Source organism: Komagataella phaffii, chromosome 2 (assembly GCF_000027005.1).
Source record: "Komagataella phaffii GS115 chromosome 2, complete sequence".
In the NCBI taxonomy this organism is placed as follows: Eukaryota; Fungi; Ascomycota; class Pichiomycetes; order Pichiales; family Pichiaceae; genus Komagataella; species Komagataella phaffii.
Window position 1 is genome coordinate 74,989 of NC_012964.1, and position 21,573 is coordinate 96,561.

General features: G+C 40.7%; 12 protein-coding genes across 12 annotated transcripts; 9 read left to right on the plus strand and 3 right to left on the minus strand.

The window, feature by feature from the left end:
- Positions 1-135: 135 nt before the first annotated feature.
- On the plus strand, positions 136-1,262 carry PAS_chr2-1_0043 (uncharacterized protein; the record flags this gene model as incomplete). The annotated part of the gene is made up of 2 exons (XM_002490878.1): positions 136-190; positions 331-1,262. The coding sequence occupies 2 exons, from the start codon at positions 136-138 to the stop codon at positions 1,260-1,262; spliced, it is 987 nt and encodes a 328-aa protein (XP_002490923.1).
- An 11-nt stretch (positions 1,263-1,273) lies between these two features.
- On the minus strand, positions 1,274-1,702 carry PAS_chr2-1_0044 (Hypothetical protein; the record flags this gene model as incomplete). The annotated part of the gene is made up of 1 exon (XM_002490879.1): positions 1,274-1,702. The coding sequence occupies one exon, from the start codon at positions 1,700-1,702 to the stop codon at positions 1,274-1,276; it is 429 nt and encodes a 142-aa protein (XP_002490924.1).
- A 74-nt stretch (positions 1,703-1,776) lies between these two features.
- PAS_chr2-1_0045 (Hypothetical protein) lies at positions 1,777-2,562 on the plus strand (the record flags this gene model as incomplete). The annotated part of the gene is made up of 1 exon (XM_002490880.1): positions 1,777-2,562. The coding sequence occupies one exon, from the start codon at positions 1,777-1,779 to the stop codon at positions 2,560-2,562; it is 786 nt and encodes a 261-aa protein (XP_002490925.1).
- A 145-nt stretch (positions 2,563-2,707) lies between these two features.
- On the plus strand, positions 2,708-3,095 carry PAS_chr2-1_0046 (Hypothetical protein; the record flags this gene model as incomplete). The annotated part of the gene is made up of 2 exons (XM_002490881.1): positions 2,708-2,745; positions 2,807-3,095. 2 exons carry the CDS (start codon positions 2,708-2,710, stop codon positions 3,093-3,095), a joined length of 327 nt encoding a protein of 108 aa, XP_002490926.1.
- A 196-nt stretch (positions 3,096-3,291) lies between these two features.
- PAS_chr2-1_0047 (Cytosine deaminase, zinc metalloenzyme that catalyzes the hydrolytic deamination of cytosine to urac) lies at positions 3,292-3,744 on the minus strand (the record flags this gene model as incomplete). Its single annotated transcript, XM_002490882.1, has 1 exon — positions 3,292-3,744. One exon carries the CDS (start codon positions 3,742-3,744, stop codon positions 3,292-3,294), a length of 453 nt encoding a protein of 150 aa, XP_002490927.1.
- Positions 3,745-4,306: 562 nt separating this feature from the next.
- On the plus strand, positions 4,307-6,550 carry PAS_chr2-1_0048 (Ferric reductase and cupric reductase, reduces siderophore-bound iron and oxidized copper prior to u; the record flags this gene model as incomplete). The annotated part of the gene is made up of 1 exon (XM_002490883.1): positions 4,307-6,550. The coding sequence occupies one exon, from the start codon at positions 4,307-4,309 to the stop codon at positions 6,548-6,550; it is 2,244 nt and encodes a 747-aa protein (XP_002490928.1).
- A 323-nt stretch (positions 6,551-6,873) lies between these two features.
- PAS_chr2-1_0049 (Aminophospholipid translocase (flippase) that maintains membrane lipid asymmetry in post-Golgi secre) lies at positions 6,874-8,631 on the plus strand (the record flags this gene model as incomplete). The annotated part of the gene is made up of 1 exon (XM_002490884.1): positions 6,874-8,631. One exon carries the CDS (start codon positions 6,874-6,876, stop codon positions 8,629-8,631), a length of 1,758 nt encoding a protein of 585 aa, XP_002490929.1.
- A 204-nt stretch (positions 8,632-8,835) lies between these two features.
- On the plus strand, positions 8,836-13,713 carry PAS_chr2-1_0807 (uncharacterized protein; the record flags this gene model as incomplete). Its single annotated transcript, XM_002490885.1, has 1 exon — positions 8,836-13,713. One exon carries the CDS (start codon positions 8,836-8,838, stop codon positions 13,711-13,713), a length of 4,878 nt encoding a protein of 1,625 aa, XP_002490930.1.
- Positions 13,714-13,971: 258 nt separating this feature from the next.
- PAS_chr2-1_0050 (Plasma membrane ATP-binding cassette (ABC) transporter required for the export of a-factor, catalyze) lies at positions 13,972-17,841 on the plus strand (the record flags this gene model as incomplete). Its single annotated transcript, XM_002490886.1, has 1 exon — positions 13,972-17,841. The coding sequence occupies one exon, from the start codon at positions 13,972-13,974 to the stop codon at positions 17,839-17,841; it is 3,870 nt and encodes a 1,289-aa protein (XP_002490931.1).
- Positions 17,842-18,297: 456 nt separating this feature from the next.
- On the plus strand, positions 18,298-19,341 carry PAS_chr2-1_0051 (Hypothetical protein; the record flags this gene model as incomplete). Its single annotated transcript, XM_002490887.1, has 1 exon — positions 18,298-19,341. The coding sequence occupies one exon, from the start codon at positions 18,298-18,300 to the stop codon at positions 19,339-19,341; it is 1,044 nt and encodes a 347-aa protein (XP_002490932.1).
- Positions 19,342-19,433: 92 nt separating this feature from the next.
- Positions 19,434-20,828, minus strand: PAS_chr2-1_0052 (uncharacterized protein; the record flags this gene model as incomplete). The annotated part of the gene is made up of 1 exon (XM_002490888.1): positions 19,434-20,828. The coding sequence occupies one exon, from the start codon at positions 20,826-20,828 to the stop codon at positions 19,434-19,436; it is 1,395 nt and encodes a 464-aa protein (XP_002490933.1).
- A 185-nt stretch (positions 20,829-21,013) lies between these two features.
- On the plus strand, positions 21,014-21,352 carry PAS_chr2-1_0053 (Hypothetical protein; the record flags this gene model as incomplete). Its single annotated transcript, XM_002490889.1, has 2 exons — positions 21,014-21,137; positions 21,240-21,352. The coding sequence occupies 2 exons, from the start codon at positions 21,014-21,016 to the stop codon at positions 21,350-21,352; spliced, it is 237 nt and encodes a 78-aa protein (XP_002490934.1).
- Positions 21,353-21,573: the final 221 nt, after the last annotated feature.

Genomic DNA, 21,573 nt, shown 5'->3' on the forward strand with positions numbered 1-21,573 from the left:
TTATGATCTGTTAATTGGAGCGGTAAAGAAGTGGAAAAAGCAGGAGGAATAATCTTAGTCAGATGTAATGTTTCTCGAATTACTCTGTTCCTTTCTTTATATATTAATGATAAGTTTCTTCTAGAAGGATCTATCATGGATGCCATTGCAGATAGGGCCTTCCAAGAGAAGCAGCATAATGTGTCTCAAGGTATGTTGAATCAGAGCATTTGCCATGGGCGTATCGGTTAATGGAAGAAGGTAATAAAAAAATATTCTTACTTGATCTCATTTCTGGTAGTTTTGCTCTCAGGATCTGAATTATTCTGGACGCTAACTTTTTTGTTTTAGATGAAACTCCTTCGTTGCTAGCAGTTGTTATTGATACCAATCCACTTGAATGGACAAAGCTAAAAGGTGTGATCTGTTTGAAAGAGCTTTGCAAATCAGTTTTGGTTCTTTTAAATGCACATCTCTCTTTGAACAGTGGAAATAGGGTGGCAGTTCTCACATCTTCTTCCCTCAACTCGGGACCAAAATTCCTGTATCCAGATCCAAACGATAAGACTTACGAAAAAAGAGAGTCTTTACTATCCTCTGACATACATCGGCAATTCAAATTTGTTGACCAGAAAATAATACAAGAACTACAGATACTACTTGATAACGAGCCTTTAAATCCAGAAAACCAGGAACTCAAAGGAAGCATAGCAGGTGCTATGTCTATGGCATTAAGCTACATAAATAGACTTACCAACATCGAACCAGAGTCGACAGGAAACACACTAAGAGCTAAGATGCTGGTTATAAGTATAAGTGACGACTCCACCCAACAATATGTGCCTTTCATGAACTGCATTTTTTCTGCTCAAAAGATGAAAGTTTCCATTGACGTCTGTAAGATGGGACCCGATTCCAGTTTTCTCCAACAGGCATCCGATGTCACTAATGGCGTTTATATGCTCATCAAAAATGTTCATGGGCTCATACAGTACCTAACCACTGCACTTTTCATTGACCCCTCTCTGAGACCAATAATGGTCCTTCCTACCAATTCAGATCTCGATTTTAGAGCGTCATGTTTTGTGACTAATAAAGTGATAGATATTGGGTATGTGTGCAGTGTGTGCTTGTGTATTTTCAGCATCATTCCCCGAAATAATGTCTGCCCAACTTGCCAATCAAAGTTCGATGACGCAGTAGTGAAAAAGCTACGCCAAAAACCTATCGTTATTCCATTACAGAAAAAGAAAAAGCTGGAAGACGGAGTGCAAAGGACGTGAAGGAGTTGCCATTATCGGGACTTTAATAAACTAGTTTGCCCTTTGGACATGCCATTTTTAATGACACTGTATAGAAACTCTTTTGGGTACTGGTGTTTATCAATCATGTGTAGACGTCTCGTTTGAGGAGAGGAACAGATCTTATCACAAGTTTCCAGAAAACACTGGTAGATTTTTTCTCCTCTTTCTTCTTTGATAGAATTGAATGGATTATGGTGCTCTTGTATGTGAAGATATAAGAACCTTTCATTAGGAAAGTTCTTTTTGCAACTCTGACAAATAAAAGTGTGATATTGTAGGATGTGGTGATTCAACGATGAGTGGTCTGTGAAATCTGCTTTACATGCTCCCAGCGTGCACCTGAACAACGCCTGATTGCTTATTCGTGTAGATTTTTGCTCGTTTGATGCGTCACTGAAATCATCTAACGTTCTTTTCATGGGCTAGCTTAGGTTAGTGTTCGCTCGTTTTTTCTTAGCTACTACTCTTTACATGTATATACAGTCCTATTACAATGAAACGACAGAACCAGCCGTATGAGTTGTTAACGTTGAAGAAGCAAAAGGCAGAACAACCCGAATCTTCCATAGAACACACACATGGACCGGTTGACCTCCAATTTGGACAGAGAAAGGCTTTTCCTGTCGATCTAGATATCGACCCTTCCAGGCTGCCCCAGAATGAAGGTTCTCTTCCACAAGACGTCATGACATACCTAGCAATGGTTCGAATGGAGGCAGAAGGCAACGCAAGATACAATATTGACGAGGATGAAAACTTTTATCTACATGAAACTGTTAAAACTAAGGAGAATATAGCTTTGGACCCTGTGGACAATGAACACCAAGTGCACATAACCTGGCACCATGACTACACAGAGTACTTTAAAGCCAGACAAGAAAAGCTTAGCATTTTAGGAAAGGAAATCGAAGGTGACGAAAAGTTTATAGAGCCCTCCAGTGCCCAATTGTGGAAGAAATATGTATTTGAAACGACCCCTGATGACCGATTAATAGTAGCCATTCCGTTTGACGTCAAGTTCAAGATGATAATCTACTTCACACGATGGCTTAATAAGACATTGAATGCCAATCTGATCAAATGGATAGAAATAACATTAGAATCACTTCCGGAGTTGTTGGAGGGGACTGAGATATCGTTGTTACGTAATCTTGCTAAGAAGGCGATAAAGCTACGAGGTAATGACTTGGACAGCACCAGTTTATCGGTTATGGATGAGATAATATCCATAGTTGGGGATGTGTATCATCAAAGGGATCTATTAGAGGGTTATTTATAGGGTAATAAGGGTATATAAGCGAGATGACTTGTAGTGCCTTGATCCAAGTAGTGCGAGGAGTGTTCGCTCAATCCAAGTTCAAATTCCTTTGACATCTTCTGCTCGTCTCTTATTGCCATCTTCAATTGAATTAACCAGTGAAACAATGTCTGAAGATCCCAGAAGACCAGATGAGGTAGTAAAGTACGAAATCTATTTAAGAAAGACGAAGCTCTTTATTTGAAAAATCCACTAACAGATCTAGGTACGTCCACGTTCCAGCTCAGACCAGAAATACGGCCGCCAACGTTGTTGGATCCACTTTACCGATGGCTGCCATGTTTTTAAGGAATAAAGTGGTTTCATGGTCTGCTCTTTTCATTGCCTTGCAAGCGTACTTGAATGAACCAAGATTCAAGCCTCAAAATAAGGACGGCCCATCTCAACCAGGTTTGATGACAGTTGGATTTGCCTTGCTGGCGGTTCTTACATCGTATACCGATGTACTATTTCCTACCCCCGGTGTTGGGAAGAAGATTGTACCCTCAGTTTAGCTACTCAACAGATCCGGGCTTAGACAATTAATGACTAAGAGAAACTATTGTTGTTTAAGTTTCTAATATATTAAGTATGTAAATTTGATTTCAGACCCGATTCAGGACCACATAATCTACAGCCAAGCCAAGCCAAGCCCTGGCCTCAGACCTCGATGCCGTGTTCTTCTTCTTTCCATGGATCTTATCAAAAATTTTACTCACCAATATCCTCAGACCAATCTGCCGGCCTCTCCTTGATGAACTTGGAAATTAACTCCTTGCACTCATCGTTTTTGGCATTGACAACTTCAACACCCTTAGATCTAAGTAATTCTTCAGCCCCTTGGAAAGTTTCATTTTCTCCAAGGACAACTCTCTTAATCCCGTACATCAAACAAGCCCCACTACACATATGGCAAGGGCTCAGGGTAGTGTACATAGTGCAGTTCTTGTATGTCTTTCCTGGCAATCTTCCGGCATTTTCAAGAGCTGACATCTCGGCATGAAACACTGACGAACCTTTTTGAATTCTCAAATTATGCCCAACGCCTAAAACAGTACCATCTTCGGACACTAGAGCTGCGCCAATAGGAATGCCTCCATCTTCATAACCTTTTTGAGCCTCCTTCAAGGCAAGTTTAATACCGTCTTCATCGCTGAATGTCATTTTCTGAGTAAGTAAAACCAAAAGAGAGATAAGATACTTTTTATGTCGAACGCAGGTCGTATGTTAACCAAACGGTTTTACAGATAAGTAACACATAATTACACCAAGTCCTACTCAGTTCTAGATTAGTAAAAGATCTAGGAGATTACTTCACACTGATACGGAATATTGCATGGAAGAAAGGCTGGTAGCAGACCAAAGTTCGGCTGGGTATAGACGGCTAGCGTGTTTTCTGGAGACACAGAATTAGTCCCCAAAAAAGCGAGAAGCGGGTAGATGCGTAGCAACGGCACTGGGGCAAAATCTTCTCCACGAGATTTCAGGCGATAGCCGCCGGAAACGGACTTCCCCAAAAAATCTAATCTGCATTACATAATACCAAGGGGTTGACATTCAGACTCCTCGAAGTAGTGCATGACACTATATCTTCAGACCTCTTTAGTTGTGTCCTAACCAGATCTATAAAAGTTATCGAAAAAATCAGCTCAGCTTGCTTCAACCCTTAAAAGTTCTCCTTTTTCAAGTTTTCACAGGACAGCATTTTACCCATGGAAGAGAGATCATGCTAATAACAAGTTTATTGGTACTTATTCTCTTCAACGTGTTGGCGACGGCCAAAATATTTGCCAAGCCAAGCTCGCTGATGTTCTCCTGTCTCACTGCCTCTCAGGAGTTTCAGTATGATTTTGTGCCCCCTCCAGATGTAATCCCATTCTGGTATATTGCATGCAACTATGAACCAGCACTGGGATCCATCGTTTTCTGTATGGACTCAAATGCTGATAGTATTTGTCCCTTCTCCAACAGTTTGGAAGTGCTGGCGCTAGGTTGTCAAACTCAAGGGGATAGAACGCTAACACAAACATATTTGATGGAATCAGGAAAGAATGCCACCAAATACATGAAGAATCCTGCATCCGATCCTGATTTCAATTTCACTCAACTCACCACTCCCATCATGTTCAACATGTCCGAAGTTGTCAACAAAAAGGATGCATACTACAACTTTTTCGACAATTTGGATGACTCTACAAAATTCGGCGACTTCACAATCATATACTGGGGTGTCCTTTTGATCCTAATTGGCCTTTTTAATCATATTTCCGCCCACAACTATTTGAAATCGATCTCGTTGAATTCTAGGTTGAACCAATGGAAAGCTTTAGTGGTCTTACCAACCCTCTCCTCATATCATCTGAACCCTGCCAGGTTTAGAGGCATTGCATTTTTTGAAGCCCTCCTTCCACTCAGACAAGAAACATTTGTTTTAATAGCGTACATTTTATTGTGTGTCTATTACACTACTAGTAATTACAAGGTCATCGCTAACAGCCCGTTATTTGGTAGCCCTTACCGTCAATACCTCAGATTCATTTCTGATCGGACTGGGATTTTTGCATTCACCCAATTGCCTTTGTTAATTCTTTTTGGTGGACGAAACAACATTCTAATGACCATTTCAGGTTTGCCTTTCAACACATTCATAATTTTCCACAAGTGGATTTCAAGAGTAATGATGCTTTGCGCAGTGGTACATGCTCACCAATTTGTAATATACTTGGAAGCTACAGGCACTTTTAGAAGATCCCTTGGCGAACTTTACTTTCAATTTGGTGAGCTAGCCTTGCTATGTTGTCTTTTAATTATGGTTCAAAGTGTTTTCTATTTCAGAAAAAGATGCTATGAATTGTTTTTAGTCCTGCACATTTTTTTGGCATTTATCTTTCTGGTCGGGTGCTACTTCCATGTCTCCAAGATTGGATACTCCGAGTGGATTCTTGCAACTCTTGGACTTTGGATTTTGGATAGAGTTTGGAGATTTGTGAATATTTACCGTTATGGCGTCCAAACCGCTCAGCTCACAGTTTTTCACCCCCATTCAACTGATTCCAATAGAGAAGATCCCACGGTTAAAGTCAGCATTCCCAAACCTGCAACTTGGAAAAGCTACCCAGGCTGTTTTGTTTATCTGTACTTCTTAGATCCTCATCTCAAATTCTGGGAATCTCATCCATTTACGATTTACGACTCAACAGACCAATTTGGTGATCCCACTCCAATGATCAATATATACATAAAACCCAAATGTGGGACAACCAAGGCTATCTACGACCAAATTATGTCAAGAGATATAACTGGTGTTAAAGTGCTGGTTGAAGGTCCGTATGGCCATAGGGCACATACAGAAAATTATGACCAACTACTACTATTTGTTGGAGGCAATGGTATTCCAGGTCCTTTCAGCCATGCTGCACGATCAGTCTCTGCTTTGCCATACAAAGACGTTGAAAGCTTTAAGAAAGTTGAACTAGTCTGGTCCATTAAAACACTATCTGCCCTTAATTGGTTCTACGATGAATTGATCCAGTTAAAAGATACTAATGTCTCGGTCACTGTATATGTGACCAGAGGCGACTTGTCCTTAGCAGACGATGACAATTCCTCAACAAGCAGTAATAATAATATAGAGCCAGAGATCCTAACAGAGACGAGCCATCTTTTGAAAGATGATACTAATAATAAATCCAAGAAACGAGAGGTCTCTTCGATAATTACCATTGCCGAAAAGTTTCATAACTTGTCCAAGTTCGTTACCTTCATTAGGGGACGACCCAATTTTGAGAAGAAACTTGACCAAGTCATAAACGAATGCTCCCAAGCTTCCAAGATCACTACTATAGGGCTAGTCGCCTGTGGCCCATCTTTGATGTGTGATAACATTCGAAACTTAGTGGCCCACCGCTTGAGCAGAAATGACACAGGAAAATTTAGAATAGACCTTCTAGAGGAGCTACAAGTTTGGTAGTAAAATAGTTCCGAAATACCTTAAAGCATATACCTAATCAGTTCTAACGCCCATATCCGCCTCTTTTCTGTACTTCTCCGTTCTTGCCTAAAATCATTATTATTGGAGTTCAACCGGATAAATTGAGATACAGCCAGTCATCGGATATAACTTTTTCCATTTTATTTCTTTTTCCTGATTTACCTGAACGTGACACGATTCTCGCGCTTTACCGATAGTAAAAAAAAAAAAATACTGGAGTAGAAGAAAACTACTTAAGGACAAACGACCCTCAGCTCCGAACTTTACAAACACCGGATTCTCGTATTTGTCGAAGATCTTAGATGGGTTTCAAACAGTTTTGCAAGGACAATTTTGTAGCTGTCTCTCCAAAGAAGCTGAAGAAGTCTGATCTTCATAATGTGGAGATAAGCGTAGAGGACGACCCTTTCAAAAAGTCTGCTGTCATCGAAGATAAGAAGTTGGATGTCGAATCTTCAGTGACTGAGAGCTCCGAAAGTTTCCGCCCTCACCGAAACTTAAAGAACAGACACATCCAATTGATTGGAATTGGTGGTACAATCGGAACTGCAATTTTTGTGAGTATCTCAGGGGCTTTATTCAAAGGAGGACCCCTATCGTTGTTCCTAGGGTTTACGATTTGGTGTATCCCAATCTTGGCAGTAACGGCGTCAACTGCTGAAATGGTAAGCTACTTGCCAATTACTTCCCCTTTCATTAGGATGGCGGGAATTTGTTGTGATGACGCTTTGGAATTTGTCTCTGGTTTGAATTTTTGGATTCTGACAGGCAGTTTGATTCCCTACGAAATCGTTGGTGTCAACACAATTATTCACTATTGGTCCGATAGCTATTCTCCTGCGATAACTATTTGTATTCAAATCGTGTTGTATTTTTTGATCAACCTGTTTTCCGTGGGTATTTATGGCGAAACAGAATTTTGGTTAAGTGTCTGGAAAGTCTGTCTTGCTGTTGGACTCATGTTTTTCACATTGGTGACCATGTCTGGTGGTAACCCATTGAATGACGCCTATGGATATAGAAACTGGAATTCTCCTTCACCGATGATGGAATACATCAGTGTAGGTGCACTAGGTAGATTTCAAGGTTTTATCGCCTGCCTGAGTCAAGCGTGTTTCACCATTTCAGGTCCCGACTACGTGAGTTCCGTCGCTGGAGAGAGTGCCAATCCAAGAAAAACTCTACCAACCGCATTCAAACAAGTGTTTTACAGATTGACGTTCATTTTTATTATCGGAGTACTGTGTATCGGTACAGTATGCTCTCCAAGAGATCCTCACTTGATTGCCGCTTTAGAGGAGGGTCGGCCAGGTTCCGGTTCTAGTCCTTACGTCATTGCGATGGACAATTTGAAAATCAAAGTTTTGCCTCATGTTGTGAATGGTGCATTAGCTCTGTCTGCGTTCTCGTCTGGTAACTCGTACACTTATTGTTCCTCCAGGGTGTTGTATGGGTTAGCTTACACTGGAAAGGCTCCAAAGATTTTCGCCTACTGTACAAAGAGTGGTATTCCCTTATACAGTGTTCTTATGTCTCTTTGTTGGGCGTTCCTTTCGTTTTTAGAAATGAACACTCAGTCGCAAATTGTGCTAGTATGGATTATTAACCTGGTTACGTCGTCGCAACTGCTGAACTACACGATTACAATGCTCACATACACAAGATTTTATGCGGCGTTGAAACACAAGGGAATAGAAAGAAAATCACTCCCATTCTATGCGTGGTTCCAACCCTACACTGCAATATTTGGAGGTTTTTGCACCTTCTCCATGATTTTTATCAGTCAGTACCTGCTTTTCTACCCTTCAAGAGAGTATTGGGCCATCAGCACCTTCCTGTTTGCATTCCTTTCACTATTTGTCATTATAGCTTTGTTCATAGCGTACAAGCTTGTGTTCCGAACGAAATGGAAATCTGTTGACGAAATTGACTGGGAATTAGAACTTCAAGAGGTAGAGAGAGATCAGGCGTATTTCGATGAATTAGCTTACTATGACAACAACGCCAAAAAACCATGGTACGATAAACTCATTGCCATTCTAGTAGGAAACAACAAATGAAAACAATTTGTTCGGTTTAGACTACTTATTTATTCATCTCCCTGATATTAATAGAAGCAATTATAGAGAGGCTTAGATCGTAGATACGCAGACCTCCCAACATCAAGTCATCACAACTACAGCGCGAATATCTAGGACATGCAATCTTCCGAGGTAACTACTTATCTTGAGAGCTGAACCCTTTTTCAACGCCAGGTGTCAACTATGGAACGCCAATCACGTGGCGATGGTGATACCAACGATCCACCCAGAATAACTGATCCGAGTGTTACCAAGCCTCGCAAAAGAGGTCTTTCCTTGAGATCGCAACTGCTCAATAAGAAGCTACTGAACAATCCGGCCACAAACAATTCTGTACCAGATATCGAGCTTTCAGAGGTAGATGCATCACATGAAGGTAGTGACAGCCAAGCGGTCAAGACTGAGCCAAAGGAGAGATTTGCTGAGGAATCATATCATGATTTAGTTTTGGAGGATAGGGAGCCCACTAGTGGAGATCAATCATCAAGAAAGACATCTTTTCTGAAAAATCTACACAATAAATTGTTAGGAGTTAAAAATGTATCCAATTCGAAAGGACAAAGAAGAGTTCCACTTCAAATAGGTGGAGAAGCTCCTAACTATGCATATCTCCAAAACAAGCAAGGAAAGTCGCTGTTGAAAGATCCGAAGACAAATAAGGCTTTTTGCGATAACAACATCAAGTCCTCAAGATATACGCTGGCGACTTTTGTTCCACGACAATTGTATGCACAGTTTTCAAAGGTAGCTAACTGTTATTTTTTGTGCATTTCTATCATGCAAATGATCCCTTCTTGGTCTACCACAGGTACATACACTACTATTATCCCATTGATGGTTTTTGTTAGCATATCAATTGCGAGAGAAGGGTACGATGATTGGAAAAGACATCGTCAAGATAAAGATGAGAATCACAAAAAGGTTATGGTGGTAGCCTCTCAATCTCCAGGCCTCTATTCAAACACCACACTCAGAAGTGCCAATTCTTTGTCCGAACTCAACACTGATATTGGTGACACAGAACCCTACCAAGCCCAAGTGCTTGGACGCTCAAGAGGTAGCACTATATCCGAATCCAATAATGTGTTTGATGGTATAGAGGAACGCTTTTCTGGAAAACGTTTCCATCTATCCAAATCTTACTGGAAAGATGTCAGAGTTGGGCAGGTTATTGTACTCAAACGAGACGATTGGGTTCCTGCAGATATCATACTCCTTTCTTCTACTGGAGATTCGGGCGAAGTTTTCATTGAAACAATGGCATTGGATGGAGAAACTAACCTAAAGGCCAAAGTTCCCCATCCTGAGCTTTACAAGCGCTGCAATACTAACACAGGATTAGAAGCGGTCCAGGCCGATGTTTCCACTGAAAATCCGAACTTAGACCTTTACAACTTTGAGGGCTCGTTGAAATTCAAAGGCGAGTCCATAAGTTATCCTCTTGGTCCAGATAATATCGTTTACAGAGGATCAATTATTAGAAACACAGATTACTGCTTAGGACTTGTTATCTTCACAGGTGAGGAAACAAAGATTCGAATGAACGCAATCAAGAATCCGAGGACTAAGGCTCCAAAACTTCAGAGGGCTATTAATATGATCGTGTTCTTCATGATTTTTGTTGTCGCTTCCTTGTCTGCATTCCTAACGATGGCACAGAGAATTTGGTATGAGAAGACAAAAGATCAGTACATTTATCTTTACGAAGAAGATGTTGGGGTAGCTGCGACACTGATGGGATACATTGTTATGCTCAATACTTTGATTCCGTTATCTTTGTATGTTACGATGGAAATCATTAAAGCAATGCAACTTGTTCTCCTGCAAAGCGATATTGACATGTATGACAGGAAATCCAATACTCCAGCAGAGGCCAGAACCGCAACGATTCTTGAAGAGCTGGGACAGGTCAGCTACATTTTCTCCGATAAAACCGGAACTCTAACGGACAACTTGATGCTTTTCAGAAAATTTACAGTCGCAGGAACTGCCTGGGTACACGATATAGATCTTGTGAATCAACAGAATGAGCAAGGAGACGAGCCAGAAGAGACAGATAGCCCCAATCTTGAAGTGAATGGAAACAAAGAAACTTTGGAACCCCGAACTAGTATTTCTCATCGTGGTGGTCAAGCTACTTATACGGGACGTCCTAGTTTAGCATCCATTTCTTCCAATCATAATCCAAAACAGTCAGAAACTACAACCACTATCTCCCTTGAAGCTTCAACTTCAAGCTCTCCTACTAAATCCTTTTCAGATCCTAGCTCCACAGGAAGCCTCAAGTCTACTGTTGAGCTGATTCGGTATTTGCAGAGGTACCCAAGTTCGTTTTTCTCAAAGCAAGTCAAATTCATGCTATTGTCTCTTGCCCTATGTCATTCATGTTTGCCACGTAGGGCAGATCCGGGAGCATCCGATGATGATGACGAGGATAATATAAATTATCAAGCTTCTTCCCCTGATGAACTGGCTTTAGTGATTGCTGCTAGAGACATGGGTTACATTGTTTTTGACCGCAAATTAAAGATGTTAACTTTAAAAGTGTACCCTAATAGTTTTGATGGCGAACCAGTTTTAGAAAACTATGAGATATTGGACACTGTGGAATTCACTTCATCAAGAAAACGGATGTCTGTTATAGTGAAATTTCCCGATGGTCGAATTTGCATGTTGACAAAAGGTGCAGATAACGTTATGCTAGAAAGGTTCAGAGATAAAGAGCTTGTGGAGCGGAAGATCAAGGAATTAAAAAAGCAAACTAGTGAACGTAAGAATCAAGAAGCTGATATCGTTTTGCAACACAAGAATGAAGATGCTTCTGCTAATGTGCGGACTTCTATATCAAGTATTGGATCTTCTCTAGCGGAAAGAGTTAGTCTTCAAATTGGCCGAACGTCTCTGCATGTAAATCCTGACCCCCACAACAGTATTGACGGCAGAATTATGAATGAGGAGCCTGACGAGGAAGAGGAGTACGTGAAGAATATAACAAAATCCTCCCGCAAATCCATTCATCTCCAACAAGCAAAGAAGTATGATATCTCCAGTGAACCAACTGCCGATTCTCCAATTGAAGATTATGTGACATCAGAAAAGTTAGTTTTTAATGAGGAGTTTGTTTTAGAGAGAACGTTGCAGCACATTGAGGAATTTTCTGTTGAAGGTTTACGAACTTTGATGTATTGTTATAGATGGCTTGACAAGGATGTTTATGAACGATGGAGCCAACAGTACGCTGATGCTAAGTCTTCTCTTACTGATAGAAAATATAATATAGAGAAAGTTGGAGAAATACTTGAATTCGATTTCGAATTGGTAGGGGCTACCGCAATCGAGGATAAACTTCAAGAAGGAGTTCCCGAAGCTATCGAGAAGCTGCGTAAAGCTGGCATCAAACTGTGGATGCTTACTGGAGATAAGAAGGAAACGGCCATTAACATAGGTTACTCCTGTAAGTTGATTAAAGATTACTCCTCAGTAGTCATCTTAAGCAGTGATGAAGGAATTCAAAACTTATCGACAAAAATGGCTGCTTCCGAACTGGAAATAAAAGAAGGAAATGTAGCTCATTGTGTTGTCGTAGTAGATGGAGCCACCTTTACGGATATAGAGAATGATCTGACATTGATGACCTTATTTATTGAACTTGGTGTTAAAGCCGATTCGGTCATTTGCTGCCGAGCTAGTCCGTCCCAGAAAGCTACAATGGTTTCTGTCATTCGAAAGTACAACATGAAGAAGGTTACTCTAGCAATTGGGGATGGTGCAAATGATATTGCAATGATTCAACAAGCTGACATTGGTATTGGCATCACTGGTAAAGAAGGTTTACAAGCGGCGAGAACTTCGGATTACTCAATTGCACAATTTAGATTTCTTTTGAAACTGCTTTTAGTCCATGGAAGGTACAACTACATTCGAACGTGCAAGTTTGTTTTGTGTACCTTTTACAAAGAAATTCTATTCTACCTAACGCAGGCAATTTATCAAAGATACACACTATTCACAGGCTCGTCGTTGTATGAATCATGGTCTTTGTCTATGTTCAATACTTTGTTTACCTCACTTCCTGTCCTTTGTATAGGCATGTTGGAAAAAGACCTGAAGCCTTCGACGCTGCTTGCCGTTCCTGCTCTTTACAAGATTGGAAGAAATTATGAGGCATTCAACTTAGTAACGTTCATTTACTGGATGCTTTTAGGTACTTCTCAAAGTCTCCTCATTTCATTTGCTAACTACTTAGGCTGGGGAGGATCCAGCAGCCAGGATAATACGACGTATCCATTGGGAGTTGCATCTTTCACAGCTCTAGTCTTCGTTGTGAACTTGAAATGTCAGGTTTTAGAGATGCATAACATCACCAAATTCTCCTTGATTGGAACTCTTGTATCATGCTTAGGGTGGTTCCTGTGGCTAATACTTTTGACAGGACTTTATCAGAGCAAGGATTCGAAGATTTTTTTTGTTAAATCTGGGCTCTTTCATACATTCGGCACGGACATCACCTGGTGGTGCAATTTGCTAGTCCTTATCCTAATTGGACCATTGTTAGACATTATCCTGACCGTCATTAAGAAAGACTTAATTCCTTCTGATACAGACATATTTCAAAACATTGAAAAGATTCCCATGTTTCGGAAGACATTTGAGATCAAGGCATTCCCGTATATGTTTCAGGGTTGGACTTGGCCCCACGAATCTGTTATACTGGAAGAGAAAAAGCTTTCTGTTTCACCTTTCAAAAGGAATTACTACAATTTCAAATCGATTTTGAAGAAGGGATCAACCGGCCCGACAATGACTACAAGAAAGCGGAATGGGACACTACCCTCCATCTACGAGCTTCCTCCGGGTTCACCAAGCGTTGTCCGCAAGGTAACTTCGAAGGACGGCTACGAATCTGAGATTTTACCCAGTGGTAAAGTAATTCAAGTAAAACATGGAGTCTCTAGATTGAAAAAAGTGACAAGGATGTTTAAGTTGGACAACGTAGATGAAGAAACTGACTATGACACTGAGGCGATTATAGATAGAAGAATCAAAGAGACAGAGACTTAGATACCTAAAAATAGATAAGTTCATTTAAGATTGCATTTCCTGTTGGTGGAACTGTTACCGCTTGAACCTAAAATCTCAAAGCCGTGCGTACCCCGTAGCCTCCCTATTTCTGCATTGTAATGCACGTTACTCTGTAGGTTTTTCGCGGTCATAACAAGAGAAAAAGAAATCTATAAATTAAGAGGTAATCCTAATGGCAATACTAAAAAACCTCTAAGTCTTTGTTTTACTTTCTTTCTCGGTATAAAGTTCAAGAATATGAGATTATTCAAGCGAAAGAAAGATCCCGAGAAAGAGCACCTTGATGAGAAGGATGCTCAGTTCAAGAATCCTGACGATCAATTGAATGAAAAATTCGATCAGTTAGACCCAGCAACGAGGGAAGTTCTGGAGGGACAGCTCAAAGGCGTCTCTTTCAAGGCTTCCCTTGCTGACTTGTATGGTTTGCTTCGAGGCTGGGAATATTTAATTGCATTTATTGCCTATGTTTGCTCCATTATTGCCGGAGCTGCCCTACCTCTAATGACCTTAGTTGTGGGAGATATGGCACAACAATTCACTAATTATTTCACAGGTGTGCTCGGCAGAAGTGAATTTGAAGATAAAATAAGGGACAATTCGTTATACTTCGTCTACTTGGGTATTGGGCTTACAGTGTTTCAATACTTGGCCACCTTTCTGCACATTGTCATCAGTGAAATTATAGCAAGCAGGGTTAGACAGAAGTTTGTATGGTCGATTCTCCATCAAAACGTTGCCTTCTTGGATTCAATGGGGTCCGGGGAAATCACCGAAAGTATTACCTCTGACACGCGACTAATCCAAGAGGGAGTTTCTGAGAAGATTGGAATGACTGTTGAATGCTTGGCTACGGTTGTATCCGCATTAGTTGTCGCATTCGCAAAATACTGGAAATTAGCCCTGGTTCTTTTATCAGTTATGGTAGGGCTTATCATGTCTGCCACTCCAACAACGTTGATGTTAATCAAAATGTACATGAAATCGCTGGAAAGTTATGGTAAGGCCTCTTCTATCGCAGAGGAGACATTTTCTGCCATAAGAACTGCTACTGCATTTGGTGCTCATGAATTCCAGTTAAGTAGATATAACATTTTCATTTTAGAATCCAGAGGTTATGGTTTTAAGAAAGCATTATGGTTATCTTTGATGATTGGGTCTGTCTGGTTCATTGTCTTCAATACTTATGCTCTGGCTTTCTGGCAAGGCTCCAGATTCATGGTTTCAGATAATTCAGGTATTGGCAAGATTTTGACCGCTTGCATGGCCATGCTTTTTGGTGCTATGACCATCGGTAACGTTACAACCCACATGAAAGACGTCTCAGTAGGTATTGGAGCAGCTTCCAAACTGTTGGCAGTAATTAACAGAGAGCCATATCTTGATTCTTCGTCTGAAGATGGTTCGAAGTTAGAGAGGGTTGATGGTAGTATCAGTTTCAGAAATGTAACAACAAGGTACCCTTCGAGGCCTGATATTACCGTTCTTTCTGATTTCACCTTGGATGTAAAGCCAGGCAATACAGTGGCTCTTGTTGGAGAGTCCGGATCCGGTAAATCAACTGTCATTGGGCTGCTAGAAAGATTTTACGAATACCTTGACGGTGATATTTTGTTAGATGGAGTTAGCGTAAAGGATTTAAACATTAAATGGCTTAGGCAACAAATTGCTTTGGTTCAACAAGAACCAGTCTTATTTGCTGCCTCCATCTATGAAAATATCTGTTATGGTCTTGTTGGCACAAAATATGAGGATGCACCTGAAGAAGTCAAAAGGGACTTGGTTGAAAAGGCATGTAAAGATGCAAATGCGTGGGAGTTTATCACGCAGATGAGTCATGGGCTTGACACTGAGGTTGGTGAACGTGGTTTATCTCTTAGTGGGGGGCAAAAACAGCGTATTGCCATTGCAAGAGCTGTCATCTCACAACCCAAGATTCTTTTACTAGATGAAGCAACCAGTGCTCTCGACACAAAATCCGAAGGGATAGTTCAAGATGCCCTCAATAGATTGAGTGAATCGAGGACAACGTTAGTAATTGCTCATAGGTTGAGCACAATCCAGAATGCAGACCTAATTGTTGTCATGAGCAATGGTAGGATTATTGAAAGAGGCACTCACCAAGAATTGATAAAGTTGAGAGGAAGATACTACCAGCTCGTTCAGGTGCAAAATATCAACACGAAGATTAATAGTACTCAGGTAACAAAATCGATCGCAGCATCTACAATTTCTGATTCTGAGAATGATAAACCTAACGATTCAGAATCCCTGATTTACGAGCCGTCTCCTGAGATAGCTTCTGATTTACCACCCCAAAAGAAACCCTCTGTTGGGCAACTTTTCCTGATGTTGCTGAAGATCAGCAAAGGGGAGTATCATCTTATAATTCCTGCTATGTTTTGTGCACTAATTGCAGGTATGGGGTTTCCAGGTTTATCATTGCTCATGGGCCATATTGTAGAGGCTTTCCAGGTTAGTGGACCCGATGAATACCCTCACATGAGATCTCAAATCAACAAGCTTACCGGATATTTGTTTATGATTGGAGTCATTGAATTTATCAACTATATTTTCTTAATATCCAGTTTGGTAATGGCTTCCGAATATTTGATTTATAAAATGAGGTACAGATGCTTCAAACAGTATCTCAGACAGGACATGGCTTTTTATGATCAACCTCAAAACAAAGTTGGATCGTTGGTGACAATGCTAGCAAAAGATCCTCAGGAAATTGAGGGTTTGTCTGGAGGTACAGCGGCCCAGATCACCGTCTCGGTGATAATTGTGGTTGTTGGTATTATAATATCCCTGATCACCAACTGGAGGCTGGGTCTTGTGTGTACATCGACTGTTCCGTTATTGCTTGGATGTGGCTTTTTCCGCGTTTACCTGATTATAATGTTTGAAGAACGTTCTCTGAAGAGCTACCAAGGCTCAGCGTCTTATGCTTGTGAACAGGTTTCAGCTTTAAGAACAGTCATCTCGTTAACTCGTGAGAAAGGCATATATGACAAGTATAGCAAATCTATCAAGGCTCAAGTTCGAAGATCCACACAGTCTGTGGCCAAGACTGCTATCATGCACGGACTAATTCAAGGTATGGTTCCGTGGATCTTTGCATTAGGCTTTTGGTATGGTAGTAAGCTCATGATTGAAGGTAGATGTACAAACAGAGAGTTTTTTACTGTTTTGATTGCTATTTTGTTTGGAGCTCAGTCTGCCGGTCAAATTTTCTCTTATGCTCCGGGCATGGGTAAGGCCAAACAAGCAGCAGCTAATGTTAAAAAGGTTCTTGATACTTTTCCTAATGTGATAGACATAGAATCTGAGGAAGGGGCCATAGTTGATCCTTCTGAAGTGAAAGGTGGGATTGAATTTAGAAATGTCACTTTTAGGTATCCCACAAGAATGGAAGTTCCTGTATTACAGGACCTCAACTTAACTATAAAGCCTGGTCAATATATTGGCTTAGTGGGCGCTTCAGGATGCGGTAAGAGTACAACTGTTGGCTTGATTGAAAGATTCTATGACCCTTTATCGGGTGAAGTATTGTTGGATGGAGTTGACATTCGTAATTTGCACTTAAGAACGTATCGTCAGGCTTTGGCTTTAGTTCAGCAAGAGCCCGTACTTTTTGGTGGCTCTATTCGTGACAATATCTTGCTTGGAAGTATTGATGAAGTGTCTGACGATGAAGTGATTGAAGCATGTCGAGAAGCAAACATCTATGACTTTGTATCCTCTCTGCCAGAAGGATTGGACACTCTTTGTGGAAATAGAGGAGCGATGCTATCTGGTGGACAAAAGCAGAGAATTGCGATTGCTCGTGCTTTAATTCGAAACCCTCGTGTTCTCTTATTGGACGAAGCAACATCAGCTTTGGATAGTGAAAGTGAAAAAGCTGTACAAGAAGCTATTGATAGGGCCAGTAAGGGTCGAACTACAATCACCATTGCCCATAGACTTAGTACTATTCAAAACTGTGACGTAATCCACGTATTTGAGGGAGGAAAGATTATCGAAAGTGGTAAGCACGATGAACTATTAGCACTGGGAGGAAAATACTACGATCTTGTACAGCTGCAAGGTCTTGAATCTCAAAACTAGAAGTGGCTAAAGTGGTTCTCAACTTTTTTCACTCTTCAAGGTGTACAATTCCTAGGATGTATGAAAGAGACCAGTTTCTTTGTTGGCTATTCAAATATTACAAGTGTATTTTTTTGGGTATTATTGACTGACCCAAACGATGTTTATTCCTTCCGCTTTTTCAAGAGATTCGATTGATGAAGTTTGGAGTAATGTAAATAGGAGAGTTGACGAACTAATACGTACATGTTAATGCTATTTTTTTTGAAATATTTACTGGTATTATCTTAAAGGCACAACGTGCTTGACCTTAGCTGATCATATGAAAGCAAAGAATATGATGGTAGTCTGCCTATCACTGTCATCTTCTGAATATCTCAGGTTCCTTAGATCGCGAATATAGACCTAGCGCTATCTGAAATCGCTAACTTTAGTCTCAGGTTCCCTTTGAATACCGTCTATAAGGACGATTATTTGATGTCAGTACAAAAAAGCACGAAGGTATTCAATAATAATACCAAAGACTTCAAGAAACATACCCAACTGCGCAACGGAAAACTTTTAGAACAAACAGATGACCATATTCAAAACGTTAACAGAAGAAAGAGAGATCTCAAACTGAGCCAGATATTAAATTGCACAGATTCCGACTCCGAGGTGACCAAAAATTTTGACGGTAAAGACTCAAAAGAAGAATCTCCCTGGTATGATAACTCCAGTAGCGATTTTCTTAAAAGTGTGGACACAAAAGCCTATCGTCAATATGACCTTGCTTGTGAGAGAGTAAAAGATTTTTATAAAGAGCAACACGAAAACCAGACAGTAGCTTACAACTTGCAAGCAAGGATTAATTTCAAGACCAAGAAAAGGGACGTAATGACAGTATGGGATGCTTTAGTGAAGCTTAATGTGCTGCTAGACGAAAGCGATCCCGACACAGAGCTGTCACAAATTGACCATGCAATTCAAACAGCAGAAGCAATCAGGAGAGACTGCAAACCACGTTGGTTTCAATTAGTAGGACTGATCCACGATCTTGGAAAACTGTTATACTTTTACGACTCTAAAGGACAGTGGGATGTTGTAGGCGATACATTTCCCGTTGGATGCAGATTTTCCAAAAGAATCATATTTTTTGAGTTTTTCAAGAACAATCCTGATAATGACAATCCACTGTACAATAAAAAATATGGCATTTACTCTCCTCATTGTGGACTAGAAGATGTCATGCTCTCCTGGGGGCACGACGAATACATATACCATATCGCTAAGGGCCAATCTAAGCTACCTCCAGAAGGCCTCGCAATGTTAAGGTACCACTCGTTTTATCCTTGGCACCAAGATGGTGGTTATAGGTATTTGATGAATGAAAACGATGCACAAATGTTACAGGCGGTCAAGGCATTTAATCCATATGATCTTTACTCGAAAACTGATATAACTTACGATATTGAGGAGCTCAAGCCATATTACCTAGAACTGATAGACGAGTTCTTCCCTCAAAAGCTGGTAAAGTTTTGATAATTTTAAACGTATATTTTTTTCTCCTATATTATAATGTTACCTAACCATTTATTCCCAACACCAAGCGTAATTACATATTTTCTTCTATTTTAACTAAACAGATCGATAGCTCCGAAAAACTGCTCAATGCCATACGGGCCTGGGTCTTTCCATAGGTCATCGTAGGTACTCAGGATTGTGACATCTGTTCCCACTACCTCAAAAATGGAAAATATTGCAGTTTTTTGATTTTCTTTGCTAGGAACATTCTTTCCGTTAGTTGCTCCTTGGCTTGGATATCCTGTTTCTATAATGGTGATGTCTGATCGGGAACATGCTTTTTGGACGACCTCAATCTGGCTTTTGACAAAAGAACCGGAATCAGAAGCAGCAAACAAGGTGTTGAAGTAGGAATGAGCATTAACTCCAACGATAGACATCACATCCGTGGAACATAGATCTCCGTAATCTTCATAAACATTTGGTGGCTCAGCAGTAGTAATTGGACCAGTGTATCCTGCACTTGATAATATGGACGAGACTTCTTTGATCTTTGAAATTAGACTAGAAGCTGAAACGTAACCTGCGCTGATAGCTTCATTGCCCACAGTAATGAGCTCAAAGAGATCCCAATTAAACCCATTGTTTCCATTCACAGCTTGAATAAATTCCTGGACAGCATCATCTATAGAGTCAACACCAGATGGACCAATCCAGAAACCTTGGTTAACCTTTAGACCCAAAGAAGCACACTTGGGAAGCACAACCGTGAGATAGTTGCAATCATTACCGTAAATTCTTACAGCAGAAATTCCTTTAGAGGCAATAAATTCCAAATCAGTTTCAATAGTCGTGGCATCTTTGCATTGACTTGAGTCGGAATATGGACTGTAAACAATGCTTCGTGGATGGTTACCACCAGGGGTACTAGATGCGGTAGGAGTGGTTGATGTTGAACTTGTAGTACGAGCGGCCGTAGTCGAAGTAGTAGGGGCGGTTGTTGTTGGATTTGCAGTTTGTCCAGTGTTTTCAATAGGGGACCCATCAGGACCAACTACCACTACAGACGTCACTACACTACGAGTAGTACTGTAGGTAGTGAATACGCCGTTATTGCTGGACGTAGTAGGGGACGGAGTAGGAGCGGCAGGAGTGTCAGCGTTGTTTTGAGTTGTATCCACCTGCGTTGGTCGTGTTTGTTGGGTGTTCGGGGTAACAGAAGTTGGCACAACAACCTCTTTATTCACGATGGATGTCGTTGTGATCGGTTGAAAATTTCCGTTCTCTTCTGCGGTGCTAACGGTAGTGAGTGTGTGAGTGTAAGTTGCCCCATCGGAGATTAGGACTTGAACGATTGGAATTGTTTTAGTTACAACGCGGACGTTGGTCTCCGTAACAACGGCAATACCTTCGGTAACATATTTGGTAACTACAGGTATTGGAGCCTGTAGGGATGCCTGTATGAAGAGCAACAGGATAAAGATATTTAAGATAGTTGATAGCATATTTGCTGTATTGGATAATGATTGAATAGGGTGAGGTTTCCAACAAGTTGTCTGTATTAACGAATGAGATTAGCTTCTTAGCTTAGCAACTTTGTGAGCAGCTGGGGGATTGTGTGTGGTGATAATTTCGGCACCCAGAATAATGAAAGATCATCGTTGATTTATACCAATCCGTAGATCAAAAGATGGCAGGTATTAAAGTTGGATCAGGTACCAGCCGCAACGGCAAGTATCAAAAACAAAGCAAGATTCAATGCATCGAGAGTGAGGACATTGTCCTGTACCAGCCATTTCAAACGACCTTATACGGTACGAACTCTTATAATATGGTTATTTTCTGGTAGTAATAGAGATCTTCAGAGATGAGATTCGAAATACGCGAGTGAACGTTCACGTGACTATCTAAACTAGCCATTTCCAAGAATGGCTGGGATGAGATCTTACATAGGCACGATCATTGGATGCAGGACCATGAAGTAAACTTTGTACGGGGGAACTGGTTCCGATTCTGGGAGAAAATGTAGTGATCTTACCCTTCGGTTCATAGCAGTTTCTAATTTTAGTAATGGCTGGAGTTTTGAATTTGCCATGATTTCATTTACTTCGTGAATGGCTGACATGGTATTGAGATCATAGAAGCTTAGAAACTCAATGGTTGAAATCAAAGAGCTATAGGTGATTCGATCTTGCTAGATCATTAAGCATGGGTTGTTTCTGATTTTGTTTAAATTGTACTATGTCGCTG